The sequence below is a fragment of the Caretta caretta genome, chromosome 5 (assembly GCF_965140235.1).
Source record: "Caretta caretta isolate rCarCar2 chromosome 5, rCarCar1.hap1, whole genome shotgun sequence".
Lineage (NCBI taxonomy): Eukaryota > Metazoa > Chordata > Testudines > Cheloniidae > Caretta > Caretta caretta.
In genome coordinates this window covers 18,705,129-18,727,654 of record NC_134210.1, presented here as the reverse complement: position 1 = coordinate 18,727,654, position 22,526 = coordinate 18,705,129, and the positions used below count along the sequence as shown (strand labels likewise).

General features: G+C 40.1%; 1 protein-coding gene across 2 annotated transcripts in view; it reads right to left on the bottom strand.

Moving 5' to 3' along the window:
• Positions 1-22,526, bottom strand: part of DCC (DCC netrin 1 receptor) — a 948,489-nt gene that overhangs the window by 30,101 nt on the left and 895,862 nt on the right. For both annotated transcript variants that reach the window (XM_048850132.2, XM_048850133.2), the window contains exons 25-27: positions 19,568-19,684; positions 13,047-13,202; positions 3,453-3,665 (exon numbers count right to left, since the gene is read on the bottom strand). In XM_048850132.2, coding sequence (XP_048706089.1) covers positions 3,453-3,665; positions 13,047-13,202; positions 19,568-19,684 — 486 coding nt within the window. The remainder of the gene's footprint in view (positions 1-3,452; positions 3,666-13,046; positions 13,203-19,567; positions 19,685-22,526) is intronic.

Genomic DNA, 22,526 nt, shown 5'->3' with positions numbered 1-22,526 from the left:
TAGTTCTACTGAAGTAAGTAGGCTTATTCACATAATAAGGTCAGTAGGATTTGGCCTTAGGTAAACTTGTGGTACTACATAAGGATGAACAGACCCTAACACATATAAAAATATAATTCAGTTGTAAGAGTTGGCCAAAAAAAAAAAAAGACTTTCCAACATTGTAGGGTTTCTCTGCTTCTGTCTGCTGTCAAAAATTGAATTACCTGGTGATGGATAGCAGGTGTTCAAAGTAGAAACCTGGTGCTTTTTTGGTAGTCCTGTAATCACTTACAGTTAGGTAACATATGCTGTGTGGCAAGAACACTATGTTCAGAGAGCAACATCTGAATATAGAACAGAATTCAGTAGAGCTGAAATTTCTGAACTGCAGGTAATTGTGCCAAATTGAGCAACCCACCAAACTGCACAGCGTGAATTATCAATATTTTTTAGTTCCCATCCTGCAAACGTTATTCACACAGGTAGTCCTTATTTACCAGATAACGCTATTGACTTCAAAAGCACAACTTATAAGAATTATTCATGTAAGGATTCTAGGATATTGGGCTCATATATATGAGCCCAATATCCTAGAATCAATATATATATTGTAAGGCTTATGTTATAAAACTCTTCTAATTTTATTGCATTTAATACAATATAGAAGAGGGGTGAAATATGGGGTGGTTTGTAGTTGTGCTATCCGAGCAGCATCCCAAGAAAGGAATCTCTTTAGAAAAGCGCAATTCCCTCTCTCTGTTCCATAGTCCATACTAGCAGCAAACAACTACCTTCCCCATGACAGCTCCAATGTGGAGACGGTGCATTGTGGAGAATGGACCTAAGATTCTACTCTTTCCCCACTTGCTTGTGACGCAGGATAGTTGGTAGATCAGGTCAATTTTTTTGGCAAATAGTGTATTTGCCGAAAAATGCAGTTTCAGTCAACATGGAACTATTTGTAAATTTGAACCAGGCCATAGATTATTTTGGGATAGGGGCACACTCAATCTCTCCTTTTGAAGCGGTTCCTCTTCCTATAAATAATCATTGGAGCAGGGATTTAAACTTGAGTCTCCTTCACCTGAGCGAGTGTCCTAAACACCAACCTAATGACTCTGTAGTGATTCTCCTTCTCTCTGGCCAAATGACTATTCAAGTACTTAACACAAAGTGGAGGAACTTCGAAAGGAGAGGCTGAGACAAAGCCATCCCTATAGCCTGGAATAGGATGAAGCCTGGGTTCAAATGCCTGCTCCAGAGCAGGGATTCAAACCTGGCTCTCCCAATCCCAGGAGAGCACCTTAATCACTGGGACACAAGCTCTAGGGAGGTCCACCACCATCTTCTCCTCCTCCAACCATTTTCTGTATCTAGTCCTTTTAAAATGACTGGAAACAAAATGTTTCAGGTCAAACTTTTGTTTGACCCAAAACAGAATTTTTCAATTTGCCAACGTTTTTTGGCATTTCTGGATTTGGTTTGATCCAAACTGATTTTTCCACTCCTATTTTTCAGAACTGCCAAGAGAACAAAAAAATCAGGTATTTGTCCATCTCTAGTAGTGAGGACTCCTGGCCCCTTACCTCTCTGCACCTGGACCCATGGTGCAGGGAGGCAACGCAGGAATTTAAAGAAGGGTCTTACTAGCATCATTCTCATCTCCTAGTGTTTTTTTCGTAAAAAGAAAAGGAGTACTTGTGGCACCTTAGAGACTAACCAATTTATTTGAGCATGAGCTTTCGTGAGCTACAGCTCACTTCATCGTGTAACTGTTTTCTATTTCTTTCCATTCCCTGCAAATTTATTTTTTATTTTTAACGAGTTTGCTGTCAGGACTGCATTCCAGACAGTTTTTCTGGCAAATATACATAATCCTTTCATTATCAAGAAAGTAAACCTTGAAACAGGAGCCAAGAATTTGGCATTGGTTTAATTTATTGTAGCAAATATGAAATTTGAAACAAGACCAACTTATTCATTTGGCTCCTGATTTATTTAATTCTCCTCCCTTATTAGTTAACTCTAATTTTAAACTATTGCCTTATTCTGAATTCCCATTCCAGAAAATCCTAATGAAATGCTGGAATATTATCATAAAATTGTCTGAATTCTTTTTTCATTCTACAAGAACTTAAAGAAACTTTTTTAAGATACAGGACAGTCTATATTTTATTTCTGACAGTTAAAGCATGTCTTTTTCTTTCAAGTGAGAACTTAACTGTATTTAATGGAGCTTCCCTGTAGAGGATGAGGAATTTTAAATATAGAGGACTGCAACTTTTAAGAAAGTCAAAATATAGGTAAGGGTTGACCTTTAATTCTACAATTCTCACCAGGATGTCACTTAGTTTCAGTTCTACAAACCGCCTCAGTCCGCAGGCACAACCATCACTGATGTCAATGATGTGACTGGCAGTGGTGTGTATAGATAGAAGGCGCAGTACATGGACATTACAATTTATAGCCAGATTGTGCCTATTAGGGTCTAGCCCAGGTTGCTGGCAGAGAAGAGCTGCTTTGTTCCAAGGGGCACCTCTGAAAGGCACTGGAAGCCTGATTTGCATTTACACTCAGGCCCCCACTTTACGCCACTTTGGAGCACTTAAGTGGGCATTAAGGACATTTATGCTCACTTCAAGGCCCCCTCCAATGGCCAGAATGATGTAAAGAAACTTTAGTGCAAATGAGTGTGAGGCTCATCCCTTAGAGTACAGTATGTGCTCCTCCCACTCTCCTTTGAGGTGCGTAGCCCTCCAGGGAGTGTTGAGAACAGTCTCTGTATTTAGGAGAACACAAGGACCGCAACTGTGGCTGGCTTCTATCTGGGGTTCTGCAGCAGGAGGGAAGGTCTTTGTGTCCTTCACTTTCCTTGCACATCCATGCCGGGTGCCGGCGCAGTACAAATTAAATGCAAAAAATAAAATGGTGGCAGTCAATGGAAAATAAGCAGAACAAAAATCAAAGCCCTACTGCAGAAAGAGGAAGGATGGTCCAGTGTCTAGGTCTTGGAATATCTGGGTTCAAATCCCTAATCTGCCCACAGATTTCCTGCATGGCCTTTGGCAAGTCACTTAGGGCCAGGGCTAGATAGGTATTTAAGCTCCTAAAGATGCAGATAAGTACCTAATGGGATTTCTCAAAAGCATCTACCTAGGTTCCTGTGGGCTTGTGAAAATCTCACAATGTGCCTATCTGGATCTTTAGGCACATAAATACCTTTAAATATCTGGCCCTTATTTCTATGTGTCTCAGTTCCCCACCATTAAAATGGGGAAAACAGCACTTCCCTGCCTCACATGGGTATTATGAAGATAACTAACTTAAAATTATGAGGTGCTCACAAACTATTCTGAGGGCAGAGGTCAGATAAGTACCTTAGACAGATAATCCCTGCATCCAGGCTCGGCTAGAATACTGCACCTTGGTGGCTAATAAATAATACCAGTCATTCTTTCCTGAATTATTACCTGTTTGAGACAAAAGTGGTGTATAAGGGACTTTCGGTTCTATTGCACTCATTGGTGGAGGTAGCAAGGGGTTGGCAAAGCTGCGGAGAGGGTGCGTAGGCCGGACACAGGCTGTGGGAATCGTTCTGCTTGGGGCGTCCTCATTGCTGGCATGTTCAGGCTGTGTCTGTGGCAGCATGGATGGCTGTTGTGGGACTGGTCCTTCACTCACCGCTGTAAGGGAATAATAAAATGAACTATTATTGAGATATTTTTCCAAATCCTATTTCTTACTTTTGTGATCATTTCCCAAAGAACGGGAAGTGCCAACCTTTAACCTTTGAGGAGCTCTAAGATATATGTAAACATTTTTTTTCAAAAGATATGAATACATGAATTAGAAACAAGACATTCCTAAAAGCAGCCATGTGCCAGAGTGCTGCAATAAATCTTGCTTCAAATAAAGTACAGAAAATGACATTTTTAGCTCCCTCTGTATATTTTATTTGTATACAAACTTCTTAAGTTCCCATCACTATTGGATCTAGGTGCCTTTAAATTGTAAAAATCAACCAAAATCATAAGTATATCATATGGATAGTGACACAAATCCCAGTTGCTGGAACTCATTACATTCTGCCCTATATTATTATTATAGCCACAGCTAATGAGAGTTGAAGACAAAGAAGGGACTTAATTTCTATTTAACCAAATACCAACATCATTTTTCCTTGAAACAGCGTAATATTCACTGTGCCAAAGCAGTCAGTTGCTGTTTTATTATCCTTTACTCAAAGTCAATTTTTCTGTGATTTAAACACGCCATGTCAACCTTCAAACATAAATCAAGGTTACTCTATGTTCTAGAGCGTTTCTTATAAAAGGCTCTCAAAAATTACCTCTCTCGTGAACTTTCTATGCCAGAACAGAGTTACAAACTTGACTAAAGTAATGTGAAAGAAAAATTAACAAAAAGGAAAACATTTCAGTGGATGAAATAATCTCTTTTTTTTGTCTGCTTTGTATCCAGACTGGTAATTACAACTGTTTAGGCATTTTCATCACGGTCACTGAGCAACAGCATGGCCTGTTACTGAGAATATGCACATATTGCAAATGGAACTACAGAGAAGCTGCTCAGTGATGTTTTCAAAGAACAGTGTCAGGATAAAAGAGATGCTATGTGACAGTGCCAAAGCTTCTGAACATGTTAAGGGCATTTGTATTAATACTGTCAACCGGCGCTACTCAAAGTGGTGGTCCGCGGGCCGGGGCCGGCCCCCGAGCCATCGGCTGCCGGTCTGCGCGCACATTGGAAAAAAAATTGCTGGTCCCCCGCATCAGATAGCTTGAGAAGCACTGCTGTAAACCACTTTATTTGCACAGTCATGGGCCATGTGTGAAAGTGATAAATGCTCTGGGTTCATTTTTTTTTTTTAAACTGAAAAATTTCAGTCAAGACCCCAAACAGCTCATCCTTCTCCTATAGAAAACAATCTTCCTGACACTTAGATATCAGATCTAGTTGTTATACTGGGAATGAAAATACTCTAGAGGATCTGGTTGCTTTCAAAATCCAGAACTCATTGTCGAAATAACGTAATTACAGAGCCAAGACAAATCTCAAGGCACTTTATAATAATGAATGTCAATGTATATAAGTAATTACAACCTACTAGGTGGCAAAATTATTTTGAAAAACGGAAATGAGGGTTTTTGTTCCAGAATCCTGTTATCTGTTCCCAATGCAATATTGCAGACCTCTCCAGCAATTTGGAACTCCAGGCAGAGGAGACTAACTACAGGATGAGACCAAGGTCACAATCATTTGTAGTTTGTAAAAGTTTACTTGGATTGTAGTGAAGTTTCCTTGTCCTCACCTTCAGTGCTCTCTGAATAATGATGCCACTTCCTGGCATCTCCACTCTTCTTTCCTTCCACTCCCTTGCTATGTGCACCCTTTCTACTCTTCTTTCCTGACTGTTCTCTTTGGACTAGGATTTGACTTTGACCACATGCCAGTGCAGGAGAGTAAAAACACCCTTTAAATCTCTGACTTGGTGCACAGAGGTAAACTAGTGCTGTGGGAGCAGGCTGGGAAATAGTAGGGACAGAGAATGGGTGGAATGTTGGCTCCATCTCTACTACCTGCTGGCCAAGGAGAAACTGGAGAATCGTGACTCAAAGGTATGTGTCTCAGTGGCAAGGTCTTTGAGGGTGACTCCTCACTCACAGCGGTGCTTAAAGGAAAAAAATCCAGCCTTTTGTCTCTTTCTCCTGCTCTTGGCCTCACATTTTCTTTCATGATATTAGGAACAGCCTGCTTCTTCTACTGTGCCCAAGGCTATCATGTCCTTCAAATCCACTTCTTTTGGGAGTCTGCTGGCTCGCATGCACAGACAGGAGAGAACAGGCACATATTGCTAACCTCCACTGACCTGCCTGATATCTTCTGAGTTTATGATCTCAGAGAGAAAAACTTGATCAGCTGGCACCTGCAGTGTAGAGAGTGATATTTTTAACATTAGATTAATGGGCATTAGATATAGTTCCTGAGAAAGTTTTTGTATAAATCCAAGTGGGCTAGAAATGAAAGATGGTGATGGATATTGGAAGGGAAGCACAGTTGTAAAATCTGAAGACTACAATAACTTTTATTATACAAAAAACTTGATGGGGTTGAGCACTCCATCTACAATTGAAGGCAAGGATTCCATAAAAATTAGAAGGTTAAACTGGGCTGTAAATATTGAAAGTAAGTTGTCTGAGGAAGATGTCTAGTATTTGAGAAGGGAGTTTTAAAACAATAAAACGTACATGCTTGAAAAACTAATGAGAGCCATCAATTCACAGTTAGTTCAGGTTCCTGAGGGAATGGAAGATGGAAGCTCTGAAAGTTTATTTAAATAATGGATGAAGATGAGTCCGTTGCTGGTACCACATGATCCAGTTACCTCAATTTCCAACTTAGAAGCTAGACATTTGTCCTTATGAAACTCAGCATGGATGTCTAATTCCAGAAGAATTCTGATTACTTGAACAGATATTGTAGTTAAAAAATAAGATTTTAATGGAAGCTAGGCTCTCAGACAACCCTGAATATGAAAATCATTGTAGTGGGTCCCAACTGTCCTCACTGCTGAAGTTAAGAGCTTTGACAAGGTAAAAAAAAATTGCTGTACCTTGGCACCTGATCCAAATCCCAATGAAACCAATAGGAGAGCCTTCCACCGATTTCTAGGGGCTTTGGATCAGGCCCTAACTGTATGATGTCAGATGTATGAATTGTTCATTGCACATTTTTTACTGAGTGATATCTTTGAGAAGGACTCCCACTTTGAATGTGGCTGTTTGCCCCACTTTGACATGAGATAAGCCCGGGCTATCCAGCGTATGTTTAAACATGAATGGCCATCATGACCCAGAGGATGACCACGGTATCAGACTGGGATTTAGGAGGTGTGAGTTTTATTCCTAGCTCTGTATGACCCTGGGCTGCACTTCTCTGTGTTTCTGTTCCCCCTCCCATCCGTTGTCTGTCTTTTCTACTTAGATTATAAACCCTTTGGGGACAGGTTCTAGCTATTTGTATAGCACCTACACAATATGGCCATCATTTCAGTTAGGGCCTCTGGATTTATTGTTATCCAAATAAGAATAATAAATTTGCTAAAACATCAGTTTTATTCTCAGGTGAGAAGTTTAGGCATTTATATTTATATTCTTGGGGAAAAGGTGGTGTGGGTGTTGGTTTTTGGTTTTGTCTTATTTTTTTTTTTTGCATTTGCAAGAATAAGACCAAATCCAGCTTCACTGAAGTCAATAGAAATATTTCTGAAGTCATTTATGATGGACCCCCAAATAATTCATTTCTGAAAAAAAATTACCTTTAAAGCTATTTTTCTTACTCATCCAGTCGATAAAGAACAAATATAGAAAATGAGGGAGAAAGAAGAGCCTCAGTCAAAACTCAAGGATTGGGCCCACAGTTACATTGGGTCATGTCACACCATCATTTGTACGTGCAACAGTCCCCAATGAAATCACAGAGAAGGCCTGCCTAAAATAGAAGGCATGATATAGCCCAGTATTAAAGTATCCTTTCTCTCCTCTCTTAAAAAAACTGGTTAAACTGAAATATCAGCGATTCAGCTTAACAATACTTCCTACCTAAAATCCCAGAATTAAATATTCACTGTTACAGTTAGCTCCAAGAGGAAACACTGTCAAGAAATAAGATTTATTTTAATTAAAAAATGAGTATAATTCACTTTTGCACTTTGAGGTGAAGCTATTTTAGTTCCTTGCTAATCACGTATTGTTACCTCAAAATGGTGAGGACTGTTTCTTTCTTTCTTTCTTTTTCTTCTTTTCTTTAGTTTTTTGTTTGGTTGGTTTTGGTTTTACAACTAACAATCTTGCCTTTACTCATATTTTCATATTACTCATATTTGGTGATGATGATCTGCCCCTTAGAAGGGAAGCTGATCTATATTGGACAAGTGGAGGCATCCATATGACCTTCAGAGTCAGCCAAGTCAGAGCACATTACAATAGCTCAACCTAGAAGTGATTAAAACGTGTTGTGGTCATGTTCACATCTGAGAGGGAAGTCTCCTGGACAGCACCATTTTGAAAACTGGAGAACAGACCTCCCCCTTGCCCCCAGTTGAGGGAGACACTGCAGCTCCTACTAGTCCTTAAAACTACTTCTTCCTGACCAGTACCACTTCAGTGTTTTTCCTAGTTGAGGATGAATCATCAGGTTTCATCCAGTTGCTCATTTCTGTCATATTCTGAGACCTCAAAGGGACAGCATTGTCTGTGCTTGATGGGGAGGAGACAAAACTGAGTGTCCTCTGCAAGTTTGATGACAGTGCAGTCCACGGCATTTCACAATCTTTCCCCGGCATCCTGAGGTACACGTTAAAGAGCTCAAAATACAGACCAGACAGATTCCTCAGGTGAAGGCTAATGGTTAGGAGGAACTGCTGCACAGAGTGAAGCCACCTTAATATGGCACTGATATATTTCCTGGGAGCAAGGATAGAAAAGCAAATGTATAATAATTGGCTTATATAGATTTCACTGATAGTGTGAAACAGACAAGCAGATCTATTATTCCAGGAGGTTCTGGTTGAGTCTGATTTAGCCCTTCATTTTTTTTTTAAATTTTCTTTTCAGTAGAAGATGAACGGTAAAACTTGGCTTAAGGAAGATTTTCAATATTGGAAGCTTTGAGGTCAACCATGAAGAGTTTCAGGAACAGAAAGAGGTGTTGGAGCATGGTCCACTTGGCAGAATGCACAGCAACACCCTCCCTAATGACATTGCACAGGATGTATTCAAAGATTGCTACCTCCTGATCAATAGCACGTTCAGCCATGCAGTACAGTAGGTAGAATTCACTGCAAAGGAATTACGGCAGTGCATGTATTTTATTTTTTTAAAACTTTTACTGCAATGGGGCAAGAATATCATGGCTTTTTCACTGTGTAGTTCAAATGGATACAAACCTACCTTATGCACCTTCCCTAGTATGATCTTCAATTGTCATTCACTGTCAAGAAAACCCCACATGATCAGATGAAGACAAAGAAGTGGGTATGACTGAGTCAGAATCCTAGAATAATTTTGCTGAAACCAATTTCTGCAGAAGAGAAGCCGTATGGGAGACCTGGTAAGGTGATCCAAACATAAAGCAGACGCTCCAGCTGCTTTTTAATGTTGTCTGCTGGCCGAGCGTGTGGGAGGGAAATGTGAAACAAGGAGTACAGCCTCTCTTTCATATGATGTGTTGCTGCCAGTTCCTATGTCAGTGGTGGCAGCATGAGTAGCGATAGCAGGTATGTACACACACACACACACACAAATCTATCTATCTATCTATCTATCTAGCCTCCCCTCCATTCTACTCAGGCAGAAAGCTAACCCACCATGCTGTTACAGAAAGCTAGGCAATTGCTTGGCTGGTTGTCTGCATGTCACCGATAAAACAAACAACATATATAAAAATAGTTTCTGCCTTATGGATTTTTTTGTGTATGGAGTTTTGTGGCACTTCTTTCTGTCATATTTTGCAGCTGAGTTTCCTGCATCTCTGATGGATGCTGCAGAAGTAACAATGTCTTCTTTGATTTCCCACCTGGTTTGTTGCATGTGTGGGAATTTATCCATAGATAAGAACATAAGCATGGCCGTACTGGGTCAGACCAAAGGTCCATCCAGCCCAGTACTCTGTCTGCCGACAGTGGCCAATACCAGGTGCCCCAGAGGGAGTGAATCTAACAGGTAATGATCAAGCGATCTCTCTCCTGCCATCCATCTCCACCCTCTGACAAACAGAGGCTAGGGACACCATTTCTTACCCATCCTGGCTAATATCCATTTCTGGACTTAACCTCGATGAATTTATATAGTTCTCTTTTAATAACTCTCCTCACTTCTTCTACTCTGCTGTGTAAAAGCGAAATATTTTGGCAGAAATTTTCAAGATGTCATTCTGAAAGTAGTGCCTCACAATTCCTACTGGAGAGCTGCAGAAATACCTGCTTTGGCTCAAACACTGCTGTACAGAAATGCTCAGCTGCTCTCACTGCCTGCTTCCAGTGGTGATTCCAGGGTGGGCAGGTTGGTCAGACTCAGTTCAAAAATGCATTTTTTCCCCAAGAAAAGGGTAAGCTATTGATCAGATGACTGAGGTGTGCTATGACATCCTCTGGGGAGAAGTCTGGCAAAGTGGGTGCCATGTAAAAGGATTGTTTGTGGATGGAAGCACTTGATGGGGTGAATGCTGTGAGAGGTCACAGGAGAGGTCTGGAGGTATTAGAAAAAAGATGAGGTAATGCCACAAGGAGGGCAAGATGATAGCAGCTGACCTAGCAGAGTTCAGAGACAGGAGAAAAGGGCTTTCTTTCAAAAGGAGGCAGTCATGTTTCAATCCATCGTGATGGAGGCCATCTACAAGATATGGGGGAAAGGACACCAGCCTCCTGACGAGTGCTCTTCAGGGGAGTGTCGAGTTTGTGCATGCCCTACTTTGTGTTATACTGCTGACAATTTATTAAATATATAATCCCTTGTGAAATGTACCATGCAATATACTTATGAAATGTACGGTCCCTGCTCCACATTGCTCCTGTGAACACTATTGCAGTGCCTATCAGAGGTGCAATTGCCCATGCATTCACATTTTGTTCAACTTTCCAGGATAAAGACTACACATTCCAATCTGTCAATCTTCTCTTCCATCTCCATGGGTAGGCAGAATCTAACACCTTGTAATGTGAAGTTAAAATTCTCCCTCCAAGTCGGGTGTCCATACATCACCGAGCTGTGCTTCCGTGTGTTAAATCTGTGATTATTTCGGGGTGAGGGAGGTCTATATTCTCAGAAACATCCAGCCAGAGTTAGTCACGCCCTCCAGAGGCAACTACCACCTACCCTTGTATTGGACCCAGTCATTGTAGGGGAAGAAGGTGACAATGATACTGGGTTCATGGATAGAACATCTAGGCCCACAGTCTACCCACAAGCCTTCTACTGAAATGTCAATTGCCAGTCCCTCTGGGCCTGACCATAATGACTGAAAGCAAAAATCAAACAGGATAAAAACCACCCATGGAATTTATTCTCCATGAACTAGCTGCACAGACTGCCAGGAATATGAAAAATGTGTGTGATAGATTGACATAAATATGTCAATAATTCATACCGAAGAGTAGAATAAAGTTAAGAGGGAATTATAAGAAAATATGAGCCCTCCAGCTATGATAATTAGCATGCAAAAGCATGGTCATAGGCTAGAACATATGGCCCATGATGTTAGGACTGCTTATTTAAAAATAAAGTGTGAAGGTGAGGCTGAAGGACAACTGTTGTGTGCATATGCTTTCCAAAGAGCATTATAAACTGTAAAGTGAGTACAGGACAAAAAGACCCCAATCTATTTCTCTAAAGAATATAAGTCTGGTAAATGTATGCCAAGGCAAGCAGTGTGGGCTAGTGGAGAGTGCAATAGTCTGGAACTCAGGAAACATGGATTCTATTCCTGGCTCTGCCATTAGCCTTCTGGGTGACCTTGCACAAGTCATTTCAACTCTGTGTGCCCCAGTTTTCCCATCTGTAAAATGGCAATAATGATACTGACCTACTTTGTAAAGTGCTTTGAGATTTACTGATGAAAAGTGCTATATAAGAGCTAGGTGTTATTATTTCATGCAAGACTGTTATATCCTTCCTGAAGGGTCCATATGTGGTAATATCTTTGTGGAAGATGCCATAGAAGGCAGTTTAAACTAAAGTGAGAGGATGAGGGGGCAAAGGATGGTATGAGATGCCTGAGTCTAAGAAATGCTGCTCTGTCAAACCATCAGGGACAAAGGGGCAAGCTGGTAAAGTATGCATTCTCCAGAACAGTACAAGATTTCTTCCAAGTTTAATGGCATGACTTGGACCTATCTACATAACTTGGTGCAGAGTTTAAGGCTAGATACATTATGCAGATTGTTTTTTTTTTATTTTGATCCAATTCTCTTTCAATTCTTAATAAATCTCATTTTGGTACAAACCAAAGGGTCTTAAAACTTTGGGGGATTTGAAACAGATGATCCTGAATAGGTGCAACAACTTTCAACCTCTAAGAAGAGATGTGAAGCAAGGCTGTCTGGTGTCGCCCCTGATCAGTATTCTCAGTCCACCTGGTACAAACTAACGAGCTCTCTACCATAATGTTTTGATCCTCCAAATGCACAAGAATGCCTAATTAAACACAGATGAACACTGAGTTTAAGGAGTATATGATGACAGTGTTTTATAAGGAGCAAGTCTGCTGGTAAGAAAATATTAGTGCAATTTTGGCAAACCTGGGTTTAATATAGAGAATGCTGGGTGGGATTTTGAAGACCAATCAACATTGGCTGAATTCCGTTCCCATTGAAATCAATGAAAATGTTTCTACTGATGGCAATGTGAATTTTGACATTGATTTTGAGTTAGACCAGGATGGAGTGCTTTTTGAAAATGCAACCCACAATGTATTCTTTTTATATTGTCTACTGGTTAACTTTGAGAAGAAGAAATTAACTGCAAAGACCGCATGTATTCTTACTACACTTCAGAATAATACTGTACTACACAACTTCAGATATTTTCCTTTTTAGTACTGGCTCATACCAGAAAACATTCAGAGGAACCCAGTCACGAGGTGAGATGTCATTTTGTTCAAATGAATGTGTACACAAACTCTAAGCTAGTTATAAGCCTTCCTTTACAGTATACTGTCCTCCTGAAAAGAAAATAATACTGTGTTTGCCATTTCATAGATTCATAGATTCTGAGACCACAAAGGACCCATTCTGATCATCTAGTCTGATCTACTGCAGGCCACAGAACTTTCCCAAAATTATTCCAGTTTGCACGAGAACCGATCTTTTAGAAAAGCAGCCAATCTTGATTTAAAATTTGTCAGTGATGGAAAATCCAACACAACCCTTGTTCCAATGATTAATTACCCTCACTACTAAAAATGTATGCCTTATTTCCAGTCTAAACACCACTTCAAAACACTTCATCAGAGAACAAACATCAAAATAAAAGGTAAGGCATTGTACTGACTTCTTCCTGTTCCAAAGGTTCGGTCAACAGAGAGTGTTGGGAATGGCACGGGCCGGAGGGTGAACTGCGGGTGTGGATATCCACATGTTGGCGATGGCAGAATTCCTGGGTACTGGGCACTTTCTAGTGTTGGCACTGGGATGGCACTGACAACAGCTGAAAAGAGAGAGAAGGAGAAAGAGAATTAAAGATCTCTTAACATTTGTAGAAAGTTAAAAATAAATGGATGGATCTCGCAGAAAACTACAAATGGCCACATTTCCAAAGCAGGTGCCTAAATTGCAGCCACAAAATATGTATTTTGTACAGTGCCTGATACAGTGGGGTCCTGATCCATGACTAGGACTCCTAAATGCTATGGTAATATAAATAATAGATAAATAAATAAACAAACATTTTATAAATAAACAAAATAAATATAATAAAGTATAAAGTATAAATATAATAAAGTATAATAAAGTATATAATAAAGTATAAAGTATAAAGTATAAAGTATAAAGTATAAATATAATAAAGTATAATAAATATAATAAAGTATAAATAAATAAACAAAAAGCATTTTCAAAAACAATGTGTGTATGCTCTTTATAGACAAACCAACACACATACATACACCACATTTGTATACAGAAATAGGCATGTTTCATGTGACTGGGATATTTTCACATATAAAAAGCCGCTTTTATGTATGAAACTATCTGCACATATAAATGCCTGTTTCAAGGGTGCAAATTAGGCAGACAAGTTTGAATATTTTCCTGTTAAGTGACAAATATTTGAAATGGAAATAGATGAATCAAGGCTCCAAGAGCCAGGATATAATCTTAGTGACTCTACTAAAGTTATTCCTGATTTACACCAGTGTAACTGAGATTGGCCTTACTTCCTCAGTGCTTGGCTACACTTATATTTTATAGCGCTCTAACTTGCTGGCTCAGGGGTGTGAAAAATCACCCCGCTGAGCACAGCAAGTCAGACCGCTTTAAAGCGCGAGTGTAAACAGGCTCCAAGTGCTGGGAGCTGTGCTCCCAGTGGTCGGAGCTAATCCCCTCCTGGAGGTGGATTACCAGGAGCGGTGGGAGAGCTCTCTCCCGGCGCTCGCACGCGACCACACTCGCACTTCAAAGCGCTGCTGTGGGAGCGTTCCCACAGCAGCGTTTTGAAGTTTCCAGTGTAGCCATGGCCTCAGTGTGTACATTTAACTCTGAGTGTTCTAATGGGAATTACAACCAAGAAAGAGAGGAAAGAGAAACAATGCATTATGCAAATTAATCACCTGAACATTTAAGGCTTCTCCAAAGCATATGAACCATTTTGGTTTGGAAACTGGCTCAAAATCTAATGAAATCAGGATTTCTTGTGAGTGAGTTCCAGTATGTTCTGGTTTTGAACAATCCAGGAATAAACAACCAATAACAAAAACAATGGGCCAAATTCTGAATTCCTTTACCGGTTTTTATGCACTTCTTACTCAGGGAAACTCCCATTGACTTTAACAAAAGTTTTGCCTGAGTAAACACTGAGTAGTAACTTCAGGATTTGCCCCAATGATGATATTTTTGGCTTATGTAGCACTTTTAACACGTGAATTGCAAACAATATAATAAATATTAAAGTAGACATTATTATTACTTCTAGCCCATATTAAATCCACCACACAGAGTTGTAAACTGGGCAATTTGCCCAAGGTCACACAAAGAGTCAGTAATTGGGCCAAAGCTTATTCCTTATTACATCTTTAAGCACTAAACAACACAGTCTTTGTTGGGCATTTCTGTACTTCCAGAGGAAAACGGGAGGTGTAGAACCGCACAAAACTTTTATTAAGAAATGATAATCGTAATATTTTGAACGTTCAAAATGTCTAGGTTCAATTTACCCATCCTCAGAATAGAAATCTTACTATTCAAAGATTTAATTTTATCTGTGGAAATCATTTTATTCACACTTTTAAAAGGTTAAATAATAGTCTTCCTGTTTGTAACATTGTTAATGCACTGCAAAAACAATCATTCTGTATTGAGTCATAAAAAATCCAACACATTTATTGAAGGCCATCCCTTCATTCTTCTCCAAGATATAAGTAATAAGAATAAAAAAAAATCAGAGTATTCACTGTAATATTATATTTATGTAGAGAAGCTAAGGGAAAAGATAGCTTCAAGCATTTTCAAAAAGTCTCTGCAATATGACAAGAAATTTGTTCTGACATAGCCTAACAAGAGTTGAATTTGTATTTGATATGGATGCTTTAGGAGTTTGAAAGCAGAAATTCCCTTACCAGATTTTGGAGCTCCCTGATCACTGCCCTTCTGCGTCAAAAATTTTCAATATGTCCTATAAACATGTAATCTAAGTATGGCTTATTGAATTTACAAAGTAGAGATTCCAAAGCTGTGCTCAGTAGCCCAAAGTCCACAGATGTTGCCAAACATAATATCAACATGATTTTTTTTTTTTAAGTATGTTTTCCCAAGTTGTGGAAACAGTGATAATAAACCCCCAAAAGTGATTCATTCTATGAGCATATTTCTTCCTCACACAGATGTATTATAAAAAATAAATATACTGGAATTCTGTAGGTAAATCACAAGAACATAAAACTAAGTAGTCAAAATTTTTCTACCTCCTTTTTAAAAATCTGTCCTTATATAATGATACACTCTTATCAAGTTATTTGTTATCTCAGCACCTACCCTATTATAACATTTTGACTAAGCCAATCAGAAAATGGAAAATCTGCTGTGTTGATGCTAAGAAGGAGCACAGGTCTTTCACCAGTAGATAACACTCTGAATTCAACTGTCCTGTTTTCCAAGATTTTACTCCATAATTTGTCACCATTTTGATACAACAAATTGTGATATAGCCTCCTGCACAAACAGACTTGGGATCGAAATCCAGATCTTTGATTTTAAATGCTTGGGGAGAAGGAAGGTGTTTAGGACTATGTATCATCAGCTAGATTTCAGCCTCTTTTCTGGTTTTCAGCTCAGCTCTCAGCTCTTTGATCTGAGTATTTGACATCAATTGTGTTAGTTATGAATTGGAAACAGTGCTCTGAATTGTTTTTCAATTTTGTCCTTGTGTGCGTCCAGGTCTTCGTTATTAATGAGATCAAGCCAGATTTCCACTGAGACTGTGACTTTAGCATCATTGGACTGTAATCTGCCAAGACCCTATGAAACCCCCTTCAATTGCTTTATCAAGTTTAGTGCCTTCCTGTGAAGGAATTTAGAGACTTAAGAGTATCACAATGGCTACATTTCAATAACGATGATGGCCTCAAACAGTCTCACTTGTAGCATCATGAAACTCACCAATGTTTTTCCCTTTCACATCAATACAAAAAGTTTCATTCAACAGCTCATTTGATCCTGAAGAACCCAAATAAACTGATTTTCTGTGCTTTTTAAGATCAGCTTAAATCACATCTATTTTGTCACTTAACAATGCCAATGTGTTTATTTTACTTCAGAATAATTACCTCTTTTGATTTCTTCAGTCCTTTCTATAGCTTATTTCCTATCACTTTTAATGTTTGGCACATTGAGTCAGATAAATTAAAAAAAATACGATAAAGCCCCTCAAAAACATACCGCTTTTATTTTATGGAGAAAGAAACAGGTTTTTTACAACCCAGCCTAAAAAGTTCACAAATTAGACCTAAATCATAGAATCATAGAATATCAGGGTTGGAAGGGACCCCAGAAGGTCATCTAGTCCAACCCCCTGCTCGAAGCAGGACCAATTCCCAGTTAAATCATCCCAGCCAGGGCTTTGTCAAGCCTGACCTTAAAAACCTCTAAGGAAGGAGATTCTACCACCTCCCTAGGTAACGCATTCCAGTGTTTCACCACCCTCTTAGTGAAAAAGTTTTTCCTAATATCCAATCTAAACCTCCCCCACTGCAGCTTGAGACCATTACTCCTCGTTCGGTCATCTGATACCATTGAGAACAGTCTAGAGCCATCCTCTTTGGAACCCCCTTTCAGGTAGTTGAAAGCAGCTATCAAATCCCCCCTCATTCTTCTCTTCTGCAGGCTAAACAATCCCAGCTCCCTCAGCCTCTCCTCATAACTCATGTGTTCCAGACCCCTAATCATTTTTGTTGCCCTTCGCTGGACTCTCTCCAATTTATCCACATCCTTCCTGAAGTGTGGGGCCCAAAACTGGACACAGTACTCCAGATGAGGCCTCACCAATGTCGAATAGAGGGGAACGATCACGTCCCTCGATCTGCTCGCTATGCCCCTACTTATACATCCCAAAATGCCATTGGCCTTCTTGGCAACAAGGGCACACTGCTGACTCATATCCAGCTTCTCGTCCACTGTCACCCCTAGGTCCTTTTCCGCAGAACTGCTGCCTAGCCATTCGGTCCCTAGTCTGTAGCTGTGCATTGGGTTCTTCCGTCCTAAGTGCAGGACCCTGCACTTATCCTTATTGAACTTCATCAGATTTCTTTTGGCCCAATCCTCCAATTTGTCTAGGTCCTTCTGTATCCTATCCCTCCCCTCCAGCGTATCTACCACTCCTCCCAGTTTAGTATCATCCGCAAATTTGCTGAGAGTGCAATCCACACCATCCTCCAGATCATTTATGAAGATATTGAACAAAACCGGCCCCAGGACCGACCCTTGGGGCACTCCACTTGATACCGGCTGCCAACTAGACATGGAGCCATTGGTAACTACCTGTTGAGCCCGACAATCTAGCCAGCTTTCTACCCACCTTGTAGTGCATTCATCCAGCCCATACTTCCTTAACTTGCTGACAAGAATACTGTGGGAGACCGTGTCAAAAGCTTTGCTAAAGTCAAGAAACAATACATCCACTGCTTTCCCTTCATCCACAGAACCAGTAATCTCATCATAGAAGGCGATTAGATTGGTCAGGCATGGCCTTCCCTTGGTGAATCCATGCTGGCTGTTCCTGATCACTTTCCTCTCATGCAAGTGCTTCAGGATTGATTCTTTGAGGACCTGCTCCATGATTTTTCCAGGGACTGAAGTGAGGCTGACTGGCCTGTAGTTCCCAATGTGAGATCAATTTCTCCCCCGCCCCCATGTATCATTATATAATCTCTCTATTAGACATATACTAGTGGGAATAGGATACAGATAGAAAACAGAACCTCACCCTTCTAAAACTATTTATGATTTGATCCTAAAAAACCCATCAGCACATTTATCCATATACACTGACCTATAAAGCGGACTGATTTTACTTATACCGGTATTGTCCCATTGCAATTATAATGAGTTTGATTCTGATCTTGCCTACAACACGTCGACATCAGTGTAATTCCACTGCCCTTATTCATATCTCCCTTGTATCAGGTAAATCAGGAGTAATGCTACTGCAGCTAGTGCAGTTATTGCAGTGTCAGTCTAGTGTGAGAAAGAGGATTATCAGGCCCATCAACATCAGAGATGTGACTTCTGATTTTCTCTGAAGTAAATGAGATCAGAATCCAACCCACTGAATCTTTATCCTGTGCATTCTCCAATATTTTTTACGTTTACAACTCCCCTTAGGGAAAGTATGTCAGGCCGGAATGTCAAAGTGTGCATGTGACCGCGTTATCTACAAGTGGATACAGCCTAAAAAGGAGAAAGGTCCCAAGAATGATTTTTGCCTCTGTATATTTAAGTACTTCCTTACCTTAAAGTACAAGTTGTTCCATTGACATCAGTGGGACTGCTCATGTGCTTAAAGTTAAGCACCTGTGTAATGGATTGCTGGATCAGGGCCTTATAGATTACTGGTAATGTAACATATACCAAATAATGTCTAGATTTAATATGTGTTGCGCAGTTCTTTGAAACCAAGGGATTCTTTCCAGAGATAAACATCTCCATCCTGTAGTCCATGTTGAGAATCACACTGCACAGTAATGCATAAAGAATGAGGAGAACTTGTGGCACCTTAGAGACTAACAAATTGATTTGGGTATAAGCTTTCGTGGGCTAAAACCCACTTCATCAGATGCATGGAGTGGAAAATACAGTAGGAAGTCTATTATTGAGTGTCCAGGTTAGTGTTTTTGTTGTGTGATGTGTAGTTGCTTGTGAGTATTTGCATCAGGTTGGGGGGCTGTCTGTAAGCGAGGACTGGTCTGTCTCCCAAGGTCTGTGAGACTGATGGATCATCCTTCAGGATAGGTCTACAACCTATCCTGAGGGACGATCCCTTACCCTCACAGACCTTGTGTCCCCAAGTACTGTACACATAGGAAATGTACACATAGGAAATGTGTGGTCTAGTGGTTAGAGCAGTGGACTGGGAAGTTAGGACTTCTTGATTCTATTCCCACCTACTGAATCATTGTGAAGCCTTGGGAAACCATGGTTTACTCCTTTGTAAAATGTGGCTAGTGCTATTTACCGTAGTTGTGTTATGAGGTTTAATTAATTAATATTTGTAAGATACTTTGCAGTCCTCAAATGGAAGAAACTCTAGATGCACTATTGTTCTCACATACAATTGTAAGAGGGAGTAAGAGATGCGCTACTCACGAGGGTTGTTTGGTTGTGAATCCATCGGAATCATGAGCTTGGCACGAGTGGCTCTGCGGGCAGCAAGCGAGCGCTCTAACGTGGACATGCTACTTCCCACATCCTCCGTGTCAGGACCTAGTGAAAAGCAACACAGTGGCTATGTTAATAATGGCTAAACACCAAACTGTTTCCCTCTTTACCATATGTCTTGCAGTAAAGTGGATGGATATTTTTTCAGACATCTATCATTAAAACCGGTCACTTAAATGGTATCATCTCCTAATTGTTCTGCACAGACTACTTTGGACACCATTCCTGAATAAAATGGTTGTTTCTCATTTTCTTACAACTGTCTTTAAATGTAAATTTCTCCCTTTACAATCACATCCTGGTTTAACTCCCCTTTCTCCCTGCCACTGAAACAAAAATTGCTTCATAAAAATGACACTAACCCTGTGCCTCAACATTTCTTGTTACCCACTTCCCTTAAAGTTCAAACAAAGTATCATGGCCAGATTTGGGTGCATAAAGTAGGACGTCTAAATCCATAATCTAGCATCTAAATAACTGGCCTTATCTGCAGAGATGCTTTATATGCACCCACCAAGTCCCAGCCGATTCAAATGATTGGCTCAGCAGCTACAAAAATCAGGCATTATACTTAGGTACAAAATATAGATGTAGGTATCTTCAGGTAGCCAAACTGAAAGTTTTAGTCCAATTATACTCATACAGAGATATTTGGTGTAACCAAAGAAGCTAGGGTAACTATCTCTGGTCACGGAGGTACCTTATTTTCCGTGGTTTGGTACAGTAATTCCCAATGAAATAGAAGATACATTTTCTGGTTCCCAGATTGTATCATATCTCATATGTATATTATATTAATGTCACATAAGTAGTTAAACTACCATGGGAAAACGAGTTTATTATCGCCATAATAACATAAATTGAGTTTATTTGGTATCTTTGAGTAGTTCACCTCCATTTTACCTACTCATCTCCACAGGGCTATTACTTTCTAAACCTCTGAGCAGCTCATAAACTTTTTTTTAAATAAGTGTCTCCACAAAACTATTTCCTTCAAATTATCTTGATTTAATTTTCAGGACTAAAATCTCAGTAACTGTTTTAAGGTCCAAAATCTAGTGATTAAATAGGGCGAGGACAATATGTTTTATTCAGTTGATATTTTAGGATTCCTAGTACTATAAAAGTATTTGTATGTGGCCTAGTTGTTTGCATGTATTTGTATCTAGCTCTTATAGCGAGGCAACTGGTGTGCTGTGACCACTGATTATCTTGGGTTTGATCCAAAGATCATTGAAGACAGTGGAAAGACTCCAGTTGATCATAATGGGCCTTGGATTAGAGTCCATGATCATCTTACTTATGAACAGATTATAAAGTCTTTGGGGCAGGGATCATTGTTTTGTTGTATGTTTGTGAAGCGCCTAGAGCAATGAAGCTGGGGCCTCTCGGTGCTAATCCAAGACAAATTAAAAAAAGAAAAAAGACAAACCACTATGTAAGAGTTCAAACCCTAAAATCCTGACAGCAACCTCTGAGTTTTAGATCATTTTAGAGGTTTGAAATCCAATTAGGTCTGCCATTTCTTTCACACTAACGCCTGTACCTCCTATGGTAGGTAAGGAATAGAGAGACACAAACCATAGTAGCAGCTGAAGAAATCTAAGCATTTACCATCATATATATCACCAAAGAATCTGAAATACTTAAAAACCTATGTGATTTTCCAGACTAACTTGCTTCTGTCACTCATGAATGATGCACCCATGCAAACTCATGCCAAATATACTTATATTTTGAATCTATATATTGCTTCTTCTTCCCCACCGCATTACATTTTATTACTGAAAAAAGTTTCTCTAACAAAAGGGAAGCCTGTACAGTTTAAGGATAGAAAAGAAAAGCTAGGCTGTCTGTATACTACACTTAAATTGCATTCTTTGCATTAGAGTTTTTTTTCTCTCTGGACCAAATTCTGATCTCACTTACGATGGTGAAACTCTTTTTTACTGTGTTGTCTCTCTGCTCCATTTTTAATTTGATTTTTTTCCATTGTGTTCCCCCCCACACTATGTCATTCCCTTCCTCCCCCCGCCACCAATAGGTTCTCCTAAAGTGGAATGCAAACTCAGGGCTTGTCTACATGGAGACTTAGTGCATTGCAAGCCAGGAATATACAGCATGCTAGCCTGCCGTGTTCACCATGTGGAGCCTGCAACTGCACACTAAAGCAGTATAGTACACTTTGACTAGCTGGTTCATACAGTAGTGTCCTCATGACCAGTTTGTATGTGCAGGCTAGGGCACTGAAGATTTACACCCCAGCTTGCGGTGTACTAATTGACCGTGCAGACAAGCTCTCAATAACGTTTGATTTCCAGCGAAGTTCTGAGCCCATCATGAAAGAATGGAGTAGAAATCAAACATAATGCATATTCTTCTCCTGCCTCATACTGGGAATGAGGGGCGATCAACAGGTTATCTCAAGTGCTTATATACAAATGCACAAAGCCTTGGAAACAAGCAGGGAGAACTGGAGGTCCTGGTGATGTCAAAGAACTATGACGTGATCGGAATAACAGAGACTTGGTGGGATAACTCACATGACTGGAGTACTGTCATGGATGGATATAAACTGTTCAGGAAGGACAGGCAGGGCAGAAAAGGTGGGGGAGTAGCACTGTATGTAAGGGAGCAGTATGACTGCTCAGAGCTCCGGTACGAAACTGCAGAAAAACCTGAGTGTCTCTGGATTAAGTTTAGAAGTGTGTGCAACAAGAGTGATGTAGTGGTGGGAGTCTGCTATAGACCACCGGACCAGGGGGATGAGGTAGATGAGGCTTTCTTCCGGCAGCTCACGGAAGCTACTGGATCGCATGCCCTGATTCTCATGGGTGACTTTAATTTTCCTGATATCTGCTCGGAGAGCAATACAGCGGTGCATAGA